Source organism: Alnus glutinosa, chromosome 8, assembly GCF_958979055.1.
Source record: "Alnus glutinosa chromosome 8, dhAlnGlut1.1, whole genome shotgun sequence".
NCBI lineage: Eukaryota > Viridiplantae > Streptophyta > Magnoliopsida > Fagales > Betulaceae > Alnus > Alnus glutinosa.
The window spans coordinates 6,744,720-6,768,305 of record NC_084893.1 but is presented as its reverse complement, the minus strand read 5'-3'; the positions used below and the strand labels follow the sequence as shown (position 1 = coordinate 6,768,305).

General features: G+C 37.6%; 3 protein-coding genes and 1 long non-coding RNA gene across 6 annotated transcripts; 3 read left to right on the top strand and 1 right to left on the bottom strand.

Moving 5' to 3' along the window:
- The first annotated feature begins 1,985 nt into the window (after positions 1-1,985).
- On the top strand, positions 1,986-4,264 carry LOC133875486 (pentatricopeptide repeat-containing protein At3g48250, chloroplastic). The gene has a single exon (XM_062313633.1). It carries the CDS (start codon positions 2,135-2,137, stop codon positions 4,013-4,015), a length of 1,881 nt encoding a protein of 626 aa, XP_062169617.1. The 5' UTR covers positions 1,986-2,134; the 3' UTR covers positions 4,016-4,264.
- Positions 4,265-4,740: 476 nt separating this feature from the next.
- LOC133875034 (pachytene checkpoint protein 2 homolog) lies at positions 4,741-18,171 on the bottom strand. 3 transcript variants are annotated; one of them, XM_062313017.1, is made up of 14 exons: positions 12,552-12,754; positions 12,364-12,427; positions 12,020-12,126; positions 11,678-11,745; positions 11,323-11,426; positions 11,143-11,247; positions 8,114-8,203; positions 7,917-7,992; positions 7,105-7,174; positions 6,948-7,018; positions 6,707-6,797; positions 5,701-5,828; positions 5,457-5,585; positions 4,741-5,374 (listed from the first exon to the last, which is right to left on the bottom strand). In XM_062313017.1, the coding sequence occupies exons 1-14, from the start codon at positions 12,691-12,693 to the stop codon at positions 5,234-5,236; spliced, it is 1,386 nt and encodes a 461-aa protein (XP_062169001.1). In that variant the 5' UTR covers positions 12,694-12,754; the 3' UTR covers positions 4,741-5,233. The 3 variants fall into 3 exon arrangements, with proteins under 3 accessions (XP_062169001.1, XP_062169002.1, XP_062169003.1); XM_062313018.1 differs by having other exon boundaries at positions 4,741-5,325; XM_062313019.1 differs by lacking the exons at positions 12,364-12,427; positions 12,552-12,754 and adding an exon at positions 18,038-18,171.
- LOC133875978 (uncharacterized) lies at positions 14,029-14,715 on the top strand. Its single transcript, XM_062314268.1, has one exon. The coding sequence runs from the start codon at positions 14,229-14,231 to the stop codon at positions 14,667-14,669; it is 441 nt and encodes a 146-aa protein (XP_062170252.1). The 5' UTR covers positions 14,029-14,228; the 3' UTR covers positions 14,670-14,715.
- Positions 18,172-18,938: 767 nt separating the features above from the next.
- LOC133875035 (uncharacterized) lies at positions 18,939-22,376 on the top strand. The gene is made up of 3 exons (XR_009901430.1): positions 18,939-19,134; positions 20,667-20,751; positions 21,414-22,376. It is a non-coding gene; the product is annotated as an uncharacterized LOC133875035 (long non-coding RNA).
- Positions 22,377-23,586: the final 1,210 nt, after the last annotated feature.

Here is a 23,586-nt window from a genome sequence, read left to right as displayed (position 1 = left end):
GGATACATGTTTTAAATCATAATCTTAATTGACGATGTTTAATTTCCCCAGAATTAAAGAGATTATTAAAGAAGAACAAAAAGTGCTTTCCTTTTGCTCCTTCTTGGTGTTAAATCTTTGATCAATTTCAGTAATAATGTGTCACGAGATAATGTATTCGAAAACCGCTTGGCTGGTAGAAGCGGTGCCGACATCCCATAAGCTCTTTAATTTGCCTCTAGCTCTCCCAATCCTCACCTACTCAACCGGTCACCCGTCCCATCACATGTATACATGCATATCCCACTCACACAACACTAAACACATGCATTCCGGCCGCTCTACTCTTACTTGAAATTAAACGGTTGTAAGCCGCATATGAATAACACGGAGGAGGAGAGCAAAGGCATTTTGATTTTTGACTAGGGTTGGTATGGGTTAAATTGGTGACAGTAGAAAACTGTTACAATCAGTTAAGTTAATTAATTTATTAACTCTATACATACGGTCAGTTAAAAATTTTAATTATTTCGGTTAAGTCGGTTACATGCCAGTTGATTAATCGTAGCTTTTTATATTGGGTCAAGACTATTTTTTATGGGCTAAAATGGGTTATTTTTTTGGGCTAAACAAGTGCTCTAAGGTTCAAATAAAAGATATAAAAATAAATAAATAAAATGGTTCGATTGAATCAGTTTGGTTTGGTTCAGTTAAATGCCTAAAAAAAATCTCTATTAATTGCTTTTTGAATTGAACTGAACCGACGTTGAAACAATAGTTTTATTCTGCTTATAGACTGCTAAAAGTCGATTTTCGATCGGTGAAGCTCTAATGATTGTCTGTATGCGGCAGTCACGCAGAATGCCCACACCTCATTTTGGATCGAAGGCATTTGGCTCAAATGTATACATTCCGCTCTAGAATCGGCGGTTTTGGAGAATATTATGTAATATCTTCAAAAACCCACCACTCTCAAAATTAAGAGTGGGTAAACTATGCTTTAATAAATACTTGTCAAAACAATCAAAATATTGTGTAAAACCATCTTGTTGTTTTATTGACACGAATAAAGTCGTAGCCTTTTTGTCATACAAATAAATTGAATGATATCTAATTCTATGCACGTTCTGTGTTTGACATAATTCCTGAACCAAGTCTCTTCAGTCGGAAAACCATCATCAAATGCTATTTTTAGGATTTATTAACTAAAAAGTTAAAACCACAAAGAATTCCACTTGATCATATGAAGATATCGCCCCACCTCCATACCAACTACTTTATGTAATTACATCTTATGTACTTAATTATTTTACATGCATGTTTGCTACTATATACAGTATACATACGTATGTTTCAAGAGAAATGTGTTATTTGTCCAACTTCTGTCCGATTTCAGTAACCTTTTTAGAAACCAATCATTCTGATTTACATGTAGAAAAATAGATCCAATGATTAGTTTTAAAAAATGGTTGTATGAGATTTGGACGGAAGTTAGAGAAGTAGCGGGTCTTTTCTTAAAATCAACAATTGGATATGTATGACTTATATATAGAAAAACAGATCTAATCAATGGTTTGAAAAAAATATTGAGCGAGAATTTGACAGGAATTAGAGAAACAGCAAGTCTCATGTTTCAAATGCTTTGTTATTAGGATAGTTAAATGCCTAGTGATGACCTCAAAAAGTTTTAATCATAATAATTTTCTTTTTTCATGCAATTGGAAAAGAGAAATGTTAGAGTTCTTTCTAGCGTCTTTTTGGGGTCATTCTATACTGACATGACACTTTGTTTTTAATAAAATAATAATAAAAAGCTACAGCTTGATTTATCTCTCCTGTTTTTATTAAAAAAATAGGGTGTCATATCAATATAAAAGGACCCCAGAAAGACATTAGAAGGAATTCTAGCATTTCTAGTTAGAAATTTTGGTTTTGTTTTTAGGCTTGACAATATAGTTAGGGCCCAACTTTATGAACTGTGCAGCATCTTGGGCCATAATTGACATTAGAGTCTTAGCCCATGTTGGGGCAACCAGACCTTTGGAAAACCAGAGCTTAAACCCTCGAGAAATCCCCTGAATGCTCAAAGCTTTCGCCTCTGCGTCAAGTCTGAATTTCTGAAACATCTCTCTGAGAGCCTCCTTCCTAAGCAGCCATGAACCGAGCAAAGGCAACCCTTACATCACTCAGACTCCTCAACTCGCTCCTCTCGACTCGGACTCCTGCAACTCGGCCTCTCGCCACCCAGGTGACTCGGTTCTCTCACTCTATTGCAAATCAATTTTTCTACAATTCTCATTTCCTCAGTACCCATCAAAAGTTATTCTTTTCGTCGAAACCAGACTCGGTCGTCGAGCTCGTTCTGGCCAACGATTGGTCCGGCGAGTTAGAGCGCGAGTTGGAAAAATCGAACGCAGCACTTACCCATGAAACAGTTGTTTACATTTTGAAGAAACTTTATAAAGACCCAGAAAAGGCTTCGGATTTTTTCAACTGGGTCAGTGAGAAATCTGGGTTTAGACCCAGTTCTTCGGTGTATAGCATAATGCTTAGGATAGCGGTTCATAAAGAGTCAATGAAGCAGTTTTGGATTACGCTAAGGAAAATGAAAGAGCAAGGGTTTTATGTTGATGAGGAAACATATTTGTCAATTCTGGGGCAGTTAAAGAAGGCGAAGATGGCTAGCGATGTTGCGGCGTTGAGCCACTTTTATAATAGAATGCTCGAAGAGAATGCAATGGATAATGTTGTGAAGAAGGTGGTTAATATTGTATTGGAGACAGAGTGGAGTGTTGAGGTAGAGAACCAATTGGGGGAGCTCAAGATTGTGCTATCCGATAATTTCGTGCTACGGGGATTGAAGGAGCTTCGTAATCACCCTTCGAAAGCTTTGAATTTTTTTCATTGGGTCGGCCGGTGTAATGGTTATGAACACAATACGGTGACTTATAATGGGATTGCTAGGGTTGTTGGTAGGGACGATTCAATTGAGATATTTTGGAGTGTTGTTGAGGAGATGAAAAGTGCAGGTCACGAGATGGATATTGACACTTACATAAAGATATCAAGGCAGTTTCAGAAGAACAAGATGATGGTGGATGCAGTGAAGCTTTATGAGTTTATGATGGATAGTCCATTTAAGCCCTCAGTCCAGGATTGTGGGATGCTTTTAAGGAGCATATCAGCCTGTGAAAACCCTGATTTGGATTTGGTGTTTAGAGTTGCAAAGAAATATGAGTCAACAGGGAATACTCGCTCTAAGGCTGTATATGATGGGATTCATAGGTCTTTGACGAGTGCCGGGAGGTTTGATGAGGCGGAGAATGTTATGAAGGCTATGAGAAATGCAGGGTATCAGCCTGATAATATTACATACAGCCAAGTGGTTTTTGGACTTTGTAAGGCGAGGAGGCTTCAAGAAGCTTGTAAGGTGCTGGATGAGATGGAAGCACAAGGTTGCCTTCCTGATATTAAGACTTGGACCATTTTGATTCAAGGGCATTGTGCAGCTGATGACGTTGACAATGCACTCATGTGTTTTGCAAAGATGATGGAGAAGGACTGTGATTTTGATGCTGATCTGTTGGATGTCTTAGTAAATGGTTTCCTTAGTCAGAACAGAATAGATGGGGCATACAAATTTCTTGTGGAGATGGTGAATAAGGTTCATGTAAGACCTTGGCAAGCTACACATAAAAATCTGATTGAAAAGCTTTTAAGCGTGAGGAAACTTGAGGAAGCACTGAACCTTCTTCATTTAATGAAGAAGCAAGACCACCCACCTTTCCCAGAACCCTTTGTTCAATATATTTCAAAGTTTGGGACCGTTGAGGATGCTGCAGAATTTTTAAAGGCATTGAGTGTGAAAGAATATCCGTCCTCTACCGCATACCTTCATGTTTTCAAAGCATTCTTTCAAGAGGGTAGACATTCTGAGGCCAAAGATCTGCTTTTCAAGTGCCCTCATCATATTCGTAAGCATGGTGAAATTGGCAAACTTTTTGGTTCTGCAGGGAACAGCAATGCTACTTCATGAGCCAGTCCAATCTTCTATTGTACAATCTAACTTGTTCTACACTGTTAGGTGAAGTTAAGTATGCCTGTTTTACTTCTTTTTTGTAATCCTAGGGGTACTGAGCTATCCATTTATTGAACAATCAGATTTTGTATGGTGCATGGTCCAATACTTGTGGTAGTCATCATTTTGTATCCATTACGGTGCTTATACACAAACTCAAGCATTGATAGAGTTTCTGCATCTAACTAGACCACTCATTTCAGACAAGTGAGCAAATTTCGATGCAGCATTCTCTATGATTTCTTTTTTTCTTTTTTCTTTTTTCTTTTTCCCTGGCGTCTGAAATAATTCAAGTCACAGTAGCAAATATTGGCTATGAACTTCCTATGTTTTACCTGGGATGAATGACTAAAAAATTTATGCACCGAGACTGACAATGAATTTCCACACACAAGTTACGTTTGGTATGTGAAATGATTATTTCACTAGAAAAATAAGTAGTTTTTATTGAAAATAGAAGAATATGGAATAAAATAGTCTTGTAGTAGCCATTAGCCCATGAGAAAAACTATTTCTCAATTTAAGAAATAGTTATTCTCTTATGGGTAATAGGGATGGCTATTCTAAGTATTAGATGCTTATCATATATTCCACCTTCCATTTCTAATAAAAACTTTTTTTTTTTTTTTAAATGGAATAGTCATTCTTCGTACCAAATGTAACCTAAAAGTATGGAGACGAACTTCAAATAATTGCAAGCTTTCCAATTCAGATTCAAAAATCTCTTTTCCAAGAGAGGACTCAGTTGTTTAGGGTACTTAATTCTCATTTCACATGCAAGTTCATGACTAAGATGTCAGGCCTTTCTACATGAGAAAACAGAAAACAGAGGGAAGGCATAAGCCACTTAGCTGTTCATTTGGCTTAGGTATCATACTTTCATTAGGACTGGGTTCAGGATAGATGGGTAGGAAGAAAAGTATCCTGCTTATGTAACAACTTCGCCTGCAAGGACTCGTCTGGTGGGGTCTAAACATCCATAGAACGATGACTTCAGATTCTTGATGGATCGAAATCATTTATCTTGATATGAGTAAACATATCTCACATTGTGAAGATCATCAGCAGCAGCACAAATGGAGACCAAAAATGGCAACTCAATGCAGTGGATACAACCATTCTTTCATGCTTGGCATTAAATACATTATCTTTTACATGGAGTTAAAACTCATTAACTCAGTCATGTAGCTCGGAGATCTCCCTTTTTGCTGTATCTATCATTGTACACAAGAACCTGCTAGGGTCACAATCATAAGGATCGGAGATAGCTGCATGCGCCAAAAATGGAAGCTTTCTCAAAGCTCGTCCACTCAATCCCTATGAGGGAAAGCGAGAGAGAGAATCAAAAATTGAAAAAGAAGGATAAAATTCAGTAGGCATTGAACAATATTTCCCTTACCTCACAAGCTTCTGCAACTTCAAGCAATTGCTTACACAGGTGAAATGGTGTCTGAACCTCCTGCGTCCCAGGCATATTCAACTTCTCTTTCATACTGGTATAATTGGGAAGTATGAGGTGATCACAATCCTACAGAATTCCCAGTGTTTGTTAGTCACGATACTTGGCATTTGGTGAAGAGAAGACAATATTGAAGGTTGAAAAAAATTGTTCCTTTGACAAGATGAGAGAGAATTATCTGCACCTGAAAATTTGATAGTATTGCCTTTCGCATAAGTTCCTGCAAGCAGGACCTTAAAATTTCATAACGAGCTTGAAGTGTAGGAGGACCGACATATGCTTTGATATCAGCTCGATCAACAAAAGCGATATCTGCAATCCAATGATGGGTAAATACATACACTTAAAAAAGTGTTGAGAGATTATTTTACTTTTTTTTTAGAAAAAAGGGTTGTGATTAAGTCAAATGGAATTCATCCAAATCGAAACAGAACTAAAAGGGGAACGAGAAATCTTCACCGCTTATCAAATGACATTTTCCAGGAGAGAACTAAAGGAGGATTTATTCATGGTAAACAAAATGATGAGGGAAAAAAAGGGGGAAAATATATTTTGCCCTACCAAACCAAACTATTACCCTTTTGGCATTTAGACCACCAAACTTTAAAATATTAAACTTAACCCCTCCAAATTCTATTCTGCTACAAATAATACTCCCCCGTTAGTATTTTAGTGTTAAAATGAATAGAAAATCTCTAATGTGCGCCACAAGTGCCTTTTATTTATTTTTTTTCCGCATTTAACTTCCCAAAATAACCTTAAAAGTTATTAAAAAAAAAATAAAACTGAAAAAAGAAAACTAAGGGGTGCTTCAGCCACCCCTCTTATTTTTTCAGTTTTGATTATTTTTTAACGATTTTTAAGGGCATTTTGAGAAGTTAAAGTCAAAAGAAGTCACTAGTAGCACATGTGAGGGATGTTCCGTCCATTTTAATACCTTGAGAGAATAAAGTGTAATCCCCCTCAAAAACACAGAAAAAGAAAAAAATAACTCCACTGAAAATATTTAAAATTTAGGGAGAAGATTGAAAATCACATGAAAATTCAAAGGATAAGTGAAGTTATCCCGAATAAATATGATATACTATTTTGCAAAGCCAATCCATGACAAATACCACCAAGTTAAAGAAGTGCGGAACCCCTAAAAGAGCTTCAAGTTGCGATGCAAGCCTTTTACAATGGGAACTTACCTATTGCAGCAGTTATATTGGAAGTAGTCAGAATTATCACATTTGGCGATGATTTCAATTTATCCATCTGAGTTAGTAAAGCATTCACAACCTGAGATGCCATTCCAAGATGCATTAAAATATTAAAAGATAGCCATTGTGCTTATTCGAAAATCCTACTTTTTTCTTTTTATAGCTACATGCAGTGAAAAGTTATAAATTAGTCTAGAAAAAGAAAAGGAGGTAGGGCAAAGTGCAATACCCTAATAGAATCTGAAGGTTCAGAACCAGACAAAGCTGCTTTTCTAGCAGCAGCGAGACTTTCAACTTCATCTGAAGCAACACCACAATAATAATTACGTGCTAAAAGAAAGGAAGAAGAAAATTAAATACGATATCACTGAAACAATAAATCTCACCAATCAAAACAAATACCAGATTGTTTTCTTCCTCCACCATTTCTTGAATTTTTTGGAAAAGTTTTGCAACCTAAAAATGAGAATACATCTTAATGAAAATTTGAGTCTCGTATTAAAATCCAACTCTCATATTCAACTTTCTTCTACTGGAAACTTCGACCAAAATTTATGTGCAAAAATATAAAGATATAGACATGTCTAAAGGAAATGAGAAGTTAGACTACATAGATACATAACAGGACGCAAGTTGACAACTGCACATAACACAGCACAGAGGAAACAACACAGGATTGGATTCGCACTAATTCTATATGCCTCTTATAACATATGACTGAATGCATTAGAGGTTTTATTTGGTTTGTTAAGAAGTAGCAGCAGATATTTCCTTTAACTGGCAAAATGATCGCAGCAACATGGTTTCGACTTTGAAGGAACTCTAGAAAAGACAGGTTTGTCATCATGTTGGACAACCAGCATCAGGAACAACTTCAATAGGGTGTTTCCCTTTTTTCTTTTTCCAAATAAACTTTGAAAAATGTCAAAGGACTTTTTTTGGAAAAAATAAAACAAAAAACCTAAACGGCAATGTTGCCAATCCTTAAGAGCAAAATTCAAGCCAGGAAAAGACGTACATTAATTGAACTCTAGGTCAAACTAAGTTGTGACAAATTGTTGTCTAAAATTTAGGTATTAAGTTGTGCCAAAATATTTTGATACGCAAATACATGAAAAATTAAAGGACCATAAAAGGAACGTGGAATAATCAAGTAACCAGAAGTGTTTTTCAGGAATTACACTGTGTGACTACATACCAGCTTGCCGCTTTCAGAGAACCATTTGCTAAACAAAGAATGTGCGTTAACTTCAACCAATTGGCACTGCGGGTATCTGATTTAAGAAGGAAAAAAGGTAAAGTAGAAAATAAGATGAGTCAAGAATATATGTCTGGTGCACTTAATGCAGTCCAATGAAAAGAAATAATATTTATCAGATTGATACATCAACAAACCTGGAGTTCAATCGTATAGATAACTTTTGGGCTAATGCTTTACATAAAGATGTCTTTCCTGTTCCTGGAGGTCCATGTAAAAGAACAATGCTGCAAGCATATAAGAAAATTCAAAAAAGTACTAATTGTACTTCTTGCACATACCTGTGGTTAAAATAATTTAATACCATATGTAGGTCTTTCCTATATAATGACACAGAAATTAACAAATAACAAAGATTGCAGGAGGAAACACAATCATGCATGCATTGGAACTTTAACAACTGTGTACCAAATGAAAACCATGAGGTCAATCTTTGAAGAAGTCTGTCCTTTGTATGATTTGATATCATAATATTCATGCAATTAGATTGATTAGTAGAGCCAGATGGACTAACCCCACTTCTCTCTCTATTTTCTAGAGAGAAAAGCTACTCCATCTATTTAAGGAGATATTTTATTTTGGAAAACGTGTCCCCTCTATGAGACCTCCTTGCCTCTTCTGTGAGTGCCTTCCGTCTCCAAAGTGAGACCTTCCCCCACCTCCCCTATGAGTGCTCGGGGAGGAGGGAAGAGCTCCACCTCTTTTCCCCTCCCATCCCTGCTGCTCATTTCTCCCTACCCTCTCCTACCCTGCGTGTGTCTCACGCACCACCACAACCGCATATGGTTCTGATGCGCTTCCCCCACGGCCCATGCACCATCTTCTTCGCACATCTCTCCATCCAAACGGCAAATCTGTGGCTTTTGTGTTGTTGACCCTCTTTTCGAGCCTCTCCATAGCTAGTACCTTCTTTTTTATCTATGGAGTTTGTACATAATAGATGTCCCATGCTCACCAACTGCAGGAAAACTCCTTTACCAGACAGCAGAGCGGAGTTCCTCCAACAACTTTAGCTCTCAGTTGATTTCAATGCAATCCTCCCCGCTGTGGCAACCAAGACCCCTTACTGCCACCATTGTTGTGCCTACCAGTAGCCAATAGTTTGGTTTGTCACAAAAACCACTTTTTTTTTTTTTTTTGATAAGTGAAAGTTTATTGAAATGAAAGCATAAGGCGCTCCTACGTACACAAGTATTATACACAGGAGAGCCAAAGCTGACCCAAAAAAACCCCAACAAAAACTCAGCAAAAAGCCCAAAAGACAAAACCTAGAAACCAAAATAACACCCAAAAGACAACCCCCAAAAGAACCCAAGCAAGGGACCCAAAAAAACCAAGAAAAACCTAAAAACCGGGAGAGCACCAGAGAACAACCCACAAAAACCCCCAAGGCACCTATTGGCCTTGTCTTTCCTACACCAAAAAAACCACCATTTTTAGTAGCCCTTTTCTTGGCTAGTGGGCAAAGCTATTTGGCTAGGTCCTTTATTTGGCCAATTTCTAGTTTTTTATTGTTGTTATTTGCCATTGTATCAAATGTACTAGAGAGTTTGTTGGGGTCTCCCACCCCGTGTATTTTGCTTTTTGTTTAGTTAATGAAATTTAATATTGCCCTTAAAAAATTTAAAAAAAGAAAAAAAGATTGATTACTAGAGCCATTATACAAAATCATAAGGAAAAGTCTATGGAACAAACTTGGATTGGGTACATGTTTTAAAAAATAATGGGTCTGTTTGGTAACCACCCCCCTCTTCCCCCTCTCCTTCTTTTCACTTTTCTAAAAAAAAGTCAAACTTCAAAACATTCTAACTTGTTTCACTTTTTATTACTATTCAAATAAAAAAAACTTACTACAAAACAAAACTATTTTACTTTTTCATACAAATTCTTTCTACTTTATATCACATCAATCACTTCTTACTACTACTCAAAAAAATAATCCACCTCAACAATCTCCCAATAATGTTAAACCACAATATATATATATATATATAACTCATATTATAACTCATTAATGGGAGGCATTTCTATGTAGCTCTCCGACCTGATCAGTAATTTTACATACCCTAATAGGTCCCCATCCATTGTGAGTCCTTTTCTCATCTGAGAAATAAGGGAAATTGTGAAAGCACAACTAGAAATTCTACTATTTCCCACTTATTGTAAGGGTTTCTCACTTGATAAATATTTTTAGACCAGGCCAATGAACTACAAGTAGATAAGAGTATATTTATCTATATATATGAATCTAATGTTCTTGTTTGATTAGAACTAACTATTTATATTAAAACAAGACATGTTTTCACTTCGAAGCACACTAAATTGTACTACCAAACATCTATATCCTTCCTCGCTGCAAGCCAAACAAATAAAACAAGGACATAAATTTACGCAGGCCAAGCATAAACAGAGCCACCATCAGTAAGCTAACGTATCCAATTTGCAAAGTATTCTCCAAGATTTTTAGTTGAATTACCAGAGTTACAAATTTCCTTTGTCTTATTGTGTAAGTTGTTCCACTTTTCAGGGCTTGATCTGAAAATTTCGTCATATACTAAACAAATCCTAAAATTAATGCTATAACCATACAATGCACAAATAAATACATCATGGGAAATGCCCAAGCTCTTCAAATCATAAAACAGATCAATCTCCAGAAACTCACAACAACCTCTAACAACTATTGCATCCAACACATATCTAGAAGAATTGATCCATTTGCAAAACCCCATTTCCATGTTAACCAACATATCTCTACCGTGAATCATGCAGCAATGGTAATGACAGCCAAGGCACTAAATGGTGCAATATATGCCGTGAATCATGAAGAAGCAGCAATGACAGCCAAGGAAATAAATTGTAGAAAATGAAAGTTTGGTTAAACTTGTCAAAGCAATATCTTGCAGCATATAGAAAAGGAAAACAAGCAGAAAAGGAATTCAGACAACAAAGGGATTTCACATTTTGTATCTCTTATTCTGTATTCCTTATTCCTTATTTTGTATTTCACATTAATGTACACCTAATGTATTTATTGGAATGTGCACTTTGAAAGTATTCAAGAAATCTTCTTTTGTAATACAAGATTTTACATTCCACTCAATACAAACATTAGAAGCTTAGCATATTCCGAGTGCTGATAATTTATCAATCATATGTTCCTTACCGGTTCCATGACACAAGGAAAGGATCAACACCCTTTTCAGAAAAGAGCAATGCACTTGCAGCATACCGTAACAACCTTTGCTTGAGACCAGATTCAAATATTAAGCTGCAAAAGCAATTAACTTCATTGTACATCAATCAATTTTAAACTATCAATAAAAATTAAAACCTGCAAACAAACCTTTCCCACATGCCATCAAATTCCTTCGCAGGAAGAATCCATTCATTGAAGGTAGAAAGTTGGCCATCTCCGCTTAAGTCTTCACACGGTCCCTCTTCACTAAGCTGACAAAGATCCACCCAAACAACAATCAGAGTTTGAACGCTACAAGTCAAGGAAAGCAAATACCATTCCAACATTCTATCCTAACCAAACTCTTACCACTTCATCATCTGAAAATTTTTAAAATTAAATACGCCACATACGTCTAGTCAAAAAAGGATGTAAAAAAAATATACCAAATTCTAAAAATTAAAAAAAATAAAAATAAAAATAAAAGTCCTGCCTATTAGATACCATTAGTAGTGCAATTCACCTGAAAGACATGCACAACAGGCTTCACTTGCCAAAACAAAAGAACTTCATGGTTCCACACCCATTCATCTACAAAGATAAACAATTTAAGCATCAGAACTAGTGAAAACCAGAAACATCTCTCTTTCCACATAATTTCCCAAAAACCGAAGATAAAATTACATTTGGAAAGTTTGGCATTTCATTCTCCTTATTTTCTCAGGTCAAAATACTCAAATCAGCAAAAGATATAGTATTCAATCAAAACTGTGGAACATAGATAACACTCACTTTTACTTGTCCTCTCTCACAAGAGTCTCAGTAAGCAATAAAACCATTGAACTTAAGGACGACGAGAACTTACCCGTATCACCAATAAAGATTCTTTCCACATTTTCTGTGAGAAACGGATCATCAAGCGGCACCGAAATGGGCCCGTCAACATAGCTTAAACTCCTATTTTCAAGCATTCTGAAAATGAAACGAAAAAAAAAGGCAGTTTTAATTTTTCACTCATCAACAAATAGAAATATTCCACTTGACATTCAATAAGGCAATTCTACAAACACAGAAGCCCAACATTTTCAACATAATCATTAAAAATTAAATTTAAAACATCAAAATTGCTAAAATTTCTCTATTCGTAATTGCTTAGGTATACCTATCAGTATCTACGCGTATATGTATATGTAGGGTTTAATCTCTTACCTCTCAATGGACGTACGGACATCGTCGATCCGAGCTGTGCTCGAGGGTTTCAAGCACACTTCAACTAAAATCCCCAGCCCCCAAAAAAAACAAAACCAAAATTTTAAAACCTCGGGTTCTGAGATTGGACTTAGAGCAAAATTGAACGCTGAAAAAACAATGAGGTTGAGGATTAAACCGGTACGTACCCGAGACGAGGACCTTGTATTCGGAGAGTACAGGAGGAGGAGGAGGAGGAAGAAGAGCCGAGGCCTCGACGACTCCGTTTTGTTGGTCGGAGATATCGGCGTATCGAGGGGTTTGAAGCGTGACCTCCATGGGAGTGCTCATGCTACACCTGTGGAACGCGTTCTCAATGAAGATTTGGGGAATGGGAGGTTTTCGAATTTTCCTTGGGAATGGGCGGGAAAAAGAAGGAAAAGTGACGGTGCACTTTTTATGCTTGTGCCAAGCCCAGCGCTACTGTTGCTGGGCCTGGGCTGGGCCCAACTTGGTATCATTATGCCGTCATTCCTCATTGATAACTTTCCTTTTCTAAAGCAGAATAAAATTACACATACCCTTTCAATTTATTATGAGGGCATAATAGTCATTTTAATATCATGTGTGAGTCACATGATGGGCTTGCTGTCTGACTTAAGGGGAAAAGTGATTTCGTTACAACCCCTCCTACACAAATGATGCGCTTGCTATTTGACTTAAGGGGAAAAGTGATTCCCTTACAACCCCTCCCACACAACTCTTCTCACGTTGTGTGGAACTCATGCATGTAAGTCTTACACAATGTGAGAGAAAATTGTGTGAGAGTTATTAAGAAATCATTTTTCAGCTGAAGGGTAAGTGTAATTTTCCTTTAAGTAAATTAATTATTTTTGCATAAGCATGAGTAGTTAGGACAATGTAAGATAGGGTTGACCCGCCTGACACCTTGCTCGTTTGATGAGCAAGCGAACCCCTCACATAGGCCTCAATAGGCCCCCATTCCCCCCTCCCCCGTCCCCCAAATGAGGCCCCCAAGCCACATAGGCATTAAAAATAATAACAAAAACAAAAAAAGTTAAAGAGAGTGGTTGGGCACCCGTTAAGGGAGTGGCCGATGACCCCTCATCCTCTGAGGTGAGTGATCAACCACCTTCTTTTGTTAACACTAAGGGGGAGGCCAATTGTGGAGGTCCAACTATCCCTCATCTTCGTATGAGTAGTTGAACACGAAAAAGAAAAAGAAAAAAAAAACATTAAGAGGTGATAGTCATTTCAAGGGGGTGGTTGGAGTGGGCCGACCATCTCTTCACCCCGAGGGAGGCCACTCCTTCAAGTTAGTTGGGCTATCTCTTAACTTCTTTTAATTTTTAATCTTTTTATTCATTTTGAATACCTTTGCGGCTCAATTTAGACCATTCATTTTAAATGTCTACGTTGTTCAATTTCAAATAATAGTAAAAGACTCTCATCCATGATAAACAATTCGAATTCAACACAAACAGTAAGCTGTTCAAGTTTATAAAAATAAAAATAAAAAAATAAAAATTTATCTTTACCATAATAGCATACTTTTGTCCATTTTAAAGGCCCCAAGAACTCCCAATGTGCTATAAGTTTAACTTCATTATTGAGAAAAAAATTGGCATCTATAAGTAGAGACAAAAAAACAAATTGATGTCAATCCTAGACACAGGCCTATCCAAATTGCCATTTAGTAGTTTTCAGCTCATAGACAGAGAGAAAAGATAAAAACCATCTGGTGACTGAAAAGATATGGATGGGAGCAGCCTATCTCTCTCTATAGCCTCTCAATTTAAGGCTCTAATTCACCCAAGGTAACTACATGGCCCCAACAAGCCTGTCTTAGCAAGAGAAAAAGGACCATGAAGAAGAAGCTAGAGCTTGAAGACGAGCCAGACCTCGAAATCCTCAAGGCTGTGGCTCAGGCATGGCACAGCCACACCGGCAGCTCTAAACCAATGAATGAATTTGATGCCTCCCGGAGAAATTTCAAAGGCAACCCTTCTCGGTTCAAGCTACAAGCAACGAGCAAATCATCTGCTAAGGACGTCAACAGCAAGGTTGCAACTTGGGACTTCGGGCAGTCGTTATGTGACTCTTACGAGATTGTGACCTTGTCCAAAAGGTTAGAGGTAGGGCTACTGGAGTCAGATAATATTCCATTTACTGGGTTAGATAGTCAAAGCCGTGTCCATAGGAGGCGCAAGGAGAGCAAGCATAGCCTTAGAAATTTGTTGAATAAGATTTCTTCAAGGAGATATAATGAGTCTGCTATTCCACCGGAAAAGGATAATTTGTTTTGATCCATTATATGTATATGATTAGTGTAGCCTTAATTACTTTCTGTTATGTGGATTCCAAGTATAATTAGAACACAGAGCTAGCAAACAAATGTTAATTGCTTTCTCTCTCATTTCTTCTTGCTTGAAGATATGTTTGACAGCCTGCATGTTGTTCGATCTTGGAGTCCAAAGCTCGTCGATCTCCAGCTAATTCAATGGTTTTGGTATTATGGCTAAATTGCAATATTAAACTTAATTATGTCAGATTCAATGCCTTTTCTCAGAGTAAGTTCTAGTAACTTAATTACATATAAACTATAGTCTTAGACGATTAGGTGGGTGAGTGATCCCTCCCGACTATATTTTCTAATCTATTTGTAATCCCCCCCTCTTGATCATCAATATAGGCCATCATTCGATTCAATAAGTGCCTTACAATTTTTGATACGACCCGCGAATCGAACACGAAATTAAAGGGTTAGGATTAAAAAGTCTAACCCGTTTAATTAAATGAGTTGGGTTAGAGTTAACCTTTATAGTTTTATACCTATGTTTCGACACGACACTACCCCGAACCCAACACAAAACTAAAGAGTTAGGATTGAGAGGTCTAACTCATTTACTTAAATGAGTCGGGTTATAGTTGATATTTATAGTCTAATACCTATTCTTCGACACAATACAACACGACCCAAACCCAATACACGACATAATAGCAGACAATTTTGATATGACCCATGAACCAAACATGAAATTAAATGATTAAAATTGAGCAGTTTGACCGGTTTAATTAAATAGGTCAGGTTAGAGTTGATCTATATAGTCTTATACTTATGCTTCGACACGACCCGAATCCAACACGCGACATAATGGCAGACAATTTTGATATTGCCCTCGAATCCAATACAAAATTTGAGAGTTAGCTACTTAGCTAGGATCGTTGAGGGTTTGACCCATTTAATTAAATAGGTCGGGTTAGAATTGATCTATATAGTCTTATATCCATGTCTTGACACGATCCTGTTGGAAAATAAAGGGAAGACAGAAAATAGAGAAAGGAAGAAGGAGAAGAGGAGAACACAAGGTAAGTAAAGGACTACATCTTGCTGATTTTTCATTACATATTTTGGTTACAAGATACGCCAATATATAGACTTAATGGTAAAGACCAAAGTACAAAGGGAGAAGATGAATGCAGGTATGGGTTGAAAGATTGTGAGTATGGCTCTCTAATGACAAGAGATCAAAGAATGGGTTGAGCTGTTGCTATGTTGATTCCTGATGACTTGCTGCTCTTTACATCCATGGATAACTTGTGGCAGTGGTGCTCATCTAACTAGTGCGGTGCTGATCTCTATTTGGAAGATTTTAGGAGTGGCTTGCGTGGCGTGGGTGGCTTGCTAACTTGCTGCAGATTTATTCTCTAACATCCCCCAGTAAATTGATGGATGGAACTTCCTTTATTTTGTTTTTTTGCTTCTCATTATCTTTCTTCTTCTTTTTTTTTTTTTTTTTTGGATTGGTTTGGGTTTTCAAACTGTATCTCAAAGCCAGACTTAGGGCTAACTATGGGCCAAGAAAAGAGCCTACAAAGGGCTTGGGTTTTTGAACATTTACCTCAAGCTAGAAATTGGGCCAACAATGGGTCAAAGAGAAAAGAGCCAGCAAAGGGCTTAAATGGGCTTGGGCCTTTGAATATTTGTCTCAAGCTTGAAATTGGAACAACAATGGGCCAAAGAGAAAGGAGCCAACAAAGGGCTTAAATGAGCTTGGGCCTTGAAACATGTGCCTCAAGCTTGAAATTTGACCAACAATGGGCCAAAGAGAAATGAGCCACCAAAGGGCTTAAATGGGCTTAGGCCTTTGAACATTTGCCTCAAGCAAGAAAATTGAGAAATTGGGCCAACAATGGACCAAGATTTTTTTTTTTTGTGCTTTTCTTTTCTTTTCTTTCTTCTTCTTCTTTTTTCAATGTTCAACTAAATGTAAAGATTACAACCAAAACACTTTTCTGTCAATGAAAATAAAGAAAAGAAAAGAAAACAAGTAAAAATGTAACCAAATTAATATAAAACGCACAAAGAGAAGTGCAAATCAGTGGTTGAAGGTTCGCCCCCCTGGGGACATGTGTAGACTGTAGATTAGCTGGGATTGACTAGACAATCAAGAGTCCATCTTCACCTTATTTTGCCAAGCGCCCGAGAGAGACTCACAAAAGGTGTAGAAGCTATCAAGGTTTTTATTGATTGCTGATCATGATTTGGGTGGAGACATGGGACGTGCAGAAAATGTGGAGAGTGAGACATGTTTCTAGAAATAAAGAGAACAAGGTTCTGACGTATGTCCTAGAAGGCAAGTGAGATGGGAAACGTGGCAGAACAAAGCTGAGAGAAGGTGATGGAGACTGTGAGGAAGAGCTGGGCTGGTGCGATTAGCAGAGGAATGGCTGGTCTGCAAAGATCTGCAGTGAAACGAATTTTTTTTTTTTTGAGGAAAAAAAAAACGTGCAATATGGAGATAGAGAAAAATCTGAAACTGGAAGATCGTTTAATTTCTGAGTGTTGGAGAGAAAGATTTGGAAGGTGAATGGAGAGCTTGGTGGGTATTTGAAGAAATCCCTCAAACAGAGCATAAAATTGGAAAGGAAGCATCTAGAAAAATGGGATTGGGAAGAGAGCACAGGAATGGGCATTACCAAGGAACCAATTTCAAGGGAACAGCAACAGCAGATGAAACACAAGTATATAAGAGATCAGAGGCTGCAGTGATACTGCAAGAAAAACAGGTACAAGAAAGCATGCTTCAAACAGAAAAGAGATATACAAGCAAGCTTCTGGCAAACAACAATTAAAACCATTAACAAAGGTATGAGAATGGTCTTGGATTAAAACAACCATATGTTTTCCAGAAACCTGAGCAACAAGAAGAAAAGAATCAAGGAGAAGAGAGGGAGCAGCAGAGTGCAAAGCAAAAGTTGCTGGCAGTACGGAGGACTGGTGCGGTTTTGGATAAAATCGGAGAAGGATTGGTGAACGCGCGGCTGGGTTGGGTTGGTTAAAGTTTGATGTTTGTTAGATGGAGGCTGAGATGGGCTAGGTAGTATCGGGTATGGGCCTGTTAAAGTTTGAGATGGCCTGGTTGATATCTGATGGGGTTAGATAAAGGCTGCGAAAAGAAACTCGGTTTAAAAAAAGGGTTGGATGAGTGAGGGTCGGATTTTCTGGTATTTCTTGTATGTATTGTTTGTGATGGTGGAGTGACTGAATGACTGAGTCCACTAAGGAAAGGTTAGTTCCGTAAATGCATATAGAAAACACATAAGAGGCATTTAATGTGGGATGATACTGTGTGGGAGACCTGAGGTATCCGTGGCAAAAAGGGGTCCTTACCTTTGTCTGGAGCCGACATGGATGTGATGATTCTGGCATGTGGAGACGTGGCCGAGTGTGATTCACCCAGCTGAGAGAATGATGACACCGGATGAGTTGAGAAGTGGGCAGTAGATTTTGGGGTTGATTTCTTGTTCTTTGCTTTGCTTTGGTTTTTTTTTTTTCGAAAGGCGAAAGATGTGTTTGCTGTTTGATTAGGCAAAACAGATGCTGAGATGAGTTTGCCTTTTGAAGATGGGAAAGTATTTGAGAGGTGATGTGAGAATCTAACAGAGGAGGAAGATGAGAATGGTGGGTCCAGTGAGAGTGATGTGGAGGAGCACGTGGAAGTGGAGAGGCAGAGAAAGAAATGCTACGTGAAGATGACATGGCTCCACATTTTATTAAAGTAAATTGGGACAAGAGTGTGGATGAAGACAAGGATAAGTGTGGTAAGTATTTGGATGTGGGAGGAATGGACTGCTTCGAAATGGGTAACTTTGATGATAGTGATGATGAAGAGCTTGAAATATATGGTGGAGTTTTTTTGGTGAAACAGAGCAAGGAAAGAGTTCGTTGAACTGAGGCGGAAAGCAGATGGAGAACGCAGGTACAGGAGGACATGAGGGACGCGCGGGTGTGGCTAAGGTGTTTGACAAAATGGTGGAGAGAAGAGTTTCTGAGTGAAGGATGAACTGGTTCTGTGGTTGTCATGAGAAGGATCGAAGATACAAGGCGTTGGCGTATTCTTGCTCTGATACCATGTTGGAAAATAAAGGGAAGACAGAAAATAGAGAAAGGTAGAAGGAGAAGAGGAGAACACAAGGTAAGTTTAGAGCATCCTCATTGGCCTCTCCACTTTAAACATTTCACCAAATTTTGAAGAAAAATCTCAAAAAGCACAATACATTGAACTCTTTATAATTTCTCTAAACTAATTTTTGTCAGAATCTCTCACCAAATTTAACCCTCACTTTCCTCGTGCTATTCAGTAAAATATTATATCCTTCTCACTTCCCGCCTTCCTCACTTTTCCTCCGCGCCTTCCGTCTTCCGCGTCATCTCTCTGTGGCCCAATTTCTTCATCACTGATTCACTGTCACGACGAGTTCTTCACGGTAATTTCCCTCTCTCACTCTGTCTCTCCTCAAAGCTGAGTTCTTCATGGTTCTACTCTCTCTCTCTCTCTCCCACTGTCTCTCCTTCTCTCTCGCTCTCTCTGCTATACAACACCTAGAGAGAGAGAGTCCATAGACGTCTGGGTGACTCTCTCTCCCTCTCCCTCTCCCTCTCTTGCACTTGAAGACGTGGGTGACTCTCTCTCTCTCTCCCTCTCTTGCACTTGAAGACGTCTAGGTGACGATTTCTTGTTGCCCATCTCAATTTTTTTACAAAGATTTGGTTTTTTTCATATGGGTATTGATTTTAGCTCCAAAGATCTAATTTTTTTCATCTAGGTATGATGATTGTCTGCAACTTGGAACTTAATACTTGTTGTATTGCCATAGATGTGAATAAATGATGAACTACTGCATTGGGTTTTTTCATCTATGATTTGGGTTTATGTTGTTCTAGTTTTAGCTTAAATTTGCTCACTTTATCAATTTAAGGTTGAATAATTAAGACTCTTACTTATCAAAAAAAAGATATCTGTAAGTTTTGATTGAGAACCATTTTACGGTGTAACCCACAATAGAAAGGGAATCTCCAAATTATTTTGCAACATGCCAACTTGTATGAATATGTGATACTATGGGAGTATGGGGGTACCATATAACAGGGAGTTCGGCATTCATCAGAATGTATGAATATGTGTTAATAATTGCACAAGGAAGGAATGCTAAACATTTTATTTTATTATTTTTGAATTCCGCCGTTTCCATTGTTCTTTTCCTTATCCAAAGGTTTTTAAGGAGAAATGATTCTCTCATCTTCTAATGGCTACATTTAAACATTGCATCTGTGGAATATTTGCCAATTAAGTATCTATGCTGGTTGAAATGTAATTCTAGTCATCACAATGGAAGTATACCTTTTAAGAACAAATGATGACAAAACACTTTGCATCTGATTTGAAGAAATTGGGTAAGAATTTTTTATTGGAATGTCAATGAAATTCTGGTACTTTTGTGTGGCCACAATGTCTCAAAGGAATAATTAATGCTTAAATGTAAATGCTGTAAAGTAACTTTCTTTTTATTCAATGGCTTACATGCATAAAGATATTTTGATACTCCAGGATTTTTATGAGTTTTGGTAGTAATAGGTTCTATAGGATGTTTGTCACCTTTTAGAAAAGTTTGAAACCTTTGTCTCATAATGGTCACTCAATTATGACAATGCATGAATATATTCTGATAGAGAAGGGGCTGGGTGGCTCCATTGTGGGTTGCTTTTAGCATTTTGCATGATGTAAGATTACAACAGAACTAGCTGAGCATTATGGAATGTAGATATTAATTAACTGAAAGATGACTTTTTCCTTTGGAAGTCAAGTGTAACAGTTGTAGTAAAATGGGCGAAAAGTTTTCTTAGGCTTGTTTAGAAGAGAACATTTAGGAATATCAGCATGTGGTTTCTGTAGGTGTTACATTATGAAGAGCTAATTGTAATTAATTCGTGCAAGTCTACTTTGTTTTCTTGTTGACAGAGGATTGGGTTGGGGTGCTTGAATTTGGAAATGATGCAGATGAAGTTAGAATTAGTTAAAGTCACATGCTCTAATTGATTTATCAGTAAGTTAATTTATATTGTTTTTCATAGATGCAAGTATTTTTTAGATGTAATCGAGAAAGTAAATTTTTCTTCTTAACATAATTTTTTTTCTCCTTTTCCTTTTGTGTGTTTTATGTTGTATCATTGAACATTAACATGTTGTGCTGTTGTTGAGTGTTGAGGTAGATATAGAGCTTGGCCTTTTGGGTGCAAGTCTGCTAGGTTCCTTGACTGCCTAGGTCTTATTTTAAGCCATTAGGATGTGCAGGCTAGGTGAAAGTATTGACTTAAGAATGGTTTGGTAACAATTTGATTGCATTGCGGCCTGCCAATTATCTTATTCTGATAACCCAAAAAAAATAAAAATAAAAATAAAAAATAAAATCTCTGGTTCAGCACAGTCGATATCTGCAGTGCAGCCTTCAATATCAATCCGCATAATCTTTTAGCTCCATTGGAAAAGCCAAAAAAAGCCATTAGAGGCAGGGTTGTCAGCAAACTTGATTTTTTTTTAATTGATTTTATTTGGCAGCAGATTTGTTCCTTACTTTCATCTGTATCTCATGAAGTAATTTTGACATTTAGATGCTTATGTTGAACCATGGGAACTTCATATCTTTGTTTCTGGTTTTATTAACACTTTTTCCTTACCATGTTTGCCAATCAAATTTTTATCCTATAGGTTGAGGAAGCAAGAGCTTGTCACATTTGCACAATCAGCTGAAGATGTGTTGCGAGCTGTGGAGGAGTCTGCAAAAAGAGAACTTAATTGGTAGTTTAATGCAGTCTTCTCTGGAGGCTGTCACTGACCAACCATCAAAGCCTCCTCGTGAAAGAGTTAAGATAGTTACTTCTGTTCAGGATAAGGATGGGCTCAAGCATTTTCGCATGTACATGGTATATCTTTGCGCTGGGATTTTGGACTTATTTACGGCTGAGAAAATGGGTCTGCAGAAAAATGGGTATTCAGACAAATGGGTATTTGGAGCAACTTTTCATGGTAGTTAAAGTGGTTGCTTTTAAAATCAATAAAAAATAATATATGTTTAAAATAGAGAAATAATTAGAGAATTTGATGTAGGAACCTTTTAAAAAGTGATAGTTAAAATTAAAAAAATAGAATATTTCACCAAAATTTAGAGAAAGTTTAAAGAGCTCAATGAAGATTCTCTTTTTTCATTACATATTTTGGTTACAAGATACACCAATATATAGACTTAAGAAAGGGTAAAGACCAAAGTACAAAGGGAGAAGATAAATGCAGGTATGGGTTGAAAGATTGTGAGTATGGCTCTCTGATGACAAGAGATCAAAGAATGGGTTGAGCTGTTGATATGTTGATTCCTGATGACTTGCTGCTCTTTACATCCATGGATAACTTGTGGCAGTGGTGCTCATCTGACTGGTGCGGTGCTGATCTCTATTTGGAAGATTTTAGGAGTGGCTTGCGTGGCGTGGGTGGCTTGCTGACTTGCTGCAGATTTATTCTCCAACAACAGATCCTAACCCGATACGCAAACACAAACTATCACCCCTAGTTTTGAGTAGAGTTTTATATGTTAAGTTATTTGCTAGTGTTTTTGATTTAAGAATAGAAAACAAGGTCGTTATCAAACACAACAATAAAGAATTTGTATATGATCAATACTCGAAAGAAATAAATCCATAACAACGAACAATATGATAATATATATATAGATATAGATATCATTTCTTAATTAATTCATTTATTATATTAACTGCATATCTTAATATGCCATTGAAGAACAACAAAAGAAAGTTTGGGGACGCTAGAGACAGGCATATTATTTAATAAGTTTGGCCTGCCAATCAACCTTAATTGGCTTACATCGATCGATGCTTGGAAGCTGCCTAGTCTTTCCACTTGCAAAGCTCAAAGCCCTTGCGCTTCTGCTTGATGAAGGCATCAGCTTCCATGTCGACACTTTCTTTGAATTCGTAAACTTCGCCGCCTCTCCTATTCTTACCGCCTGCTTCTTCATCAACTCGATCACACTCGATCACCTCAATCTTTTCTTGGAACCGCACAGGGTTTTGATGCTTGTGATGGTGTTTGTAGTGGTCAGATCCGCCATGGTCTTCATCGTAGGCGACCTTGTTGTTGAAGGCTTTATGCACGTTGGGGTACTGGGGAACCTCGGGGAGCATAGTGGGAATCCTTTCCATTTTGTGAATATGAGAATGGTAATCGTAGGAAGTGGTGTCCCAGCCATGCTGGTTCTTGCCAGTGTAGATGTCACTGCTTCTTCTCATTGTGTTAATTTGCTGGCTTCGTTCACGACTATGGGTGATGGACAAGGCAATTAATTTATACTTCAAAAAAAAAAAATCTCTCTTGATTCTTTAATGATAAGGTGGTGATGATGAATCTAGTTCTCCATCTTTTTTCAGTATCAAATTAAACGTCAGCTGATTTCAGCCATAATTTTGGGATGGATCGAATAGGAATGGGTTCTTTGAAAGTAACATGCATGAGCATGACTGAGGCATGCATAATGGGTCTCTTTAGAACAATTTCTTAGTGGTGCCGAATGCTGGACCAAATTCTACCAAATTGATCGGTCTCTGTTTCCCTATCTCACACTAACACCATGCAGCGACGCGGGGGGGGGGGGGGGTGGGTGGGTGTGGGGGCCTATACTTTCTTATTTGAGACTTGTTTTTAATCTCCCTAGCAAAACAAAAGGAAAACGACATTGGGCCACAAATACAAAGTTGAAGAAGAAGAAGAAGAAGAAGAAGAAGGGCCGCAAGCTGAGGTAGAGATCCAAGTAGAAGCAGAGTAGCAGGGGGCTCGATCCAGCTCTTACGACGTCGTCTCTGGGTCTTGCAAA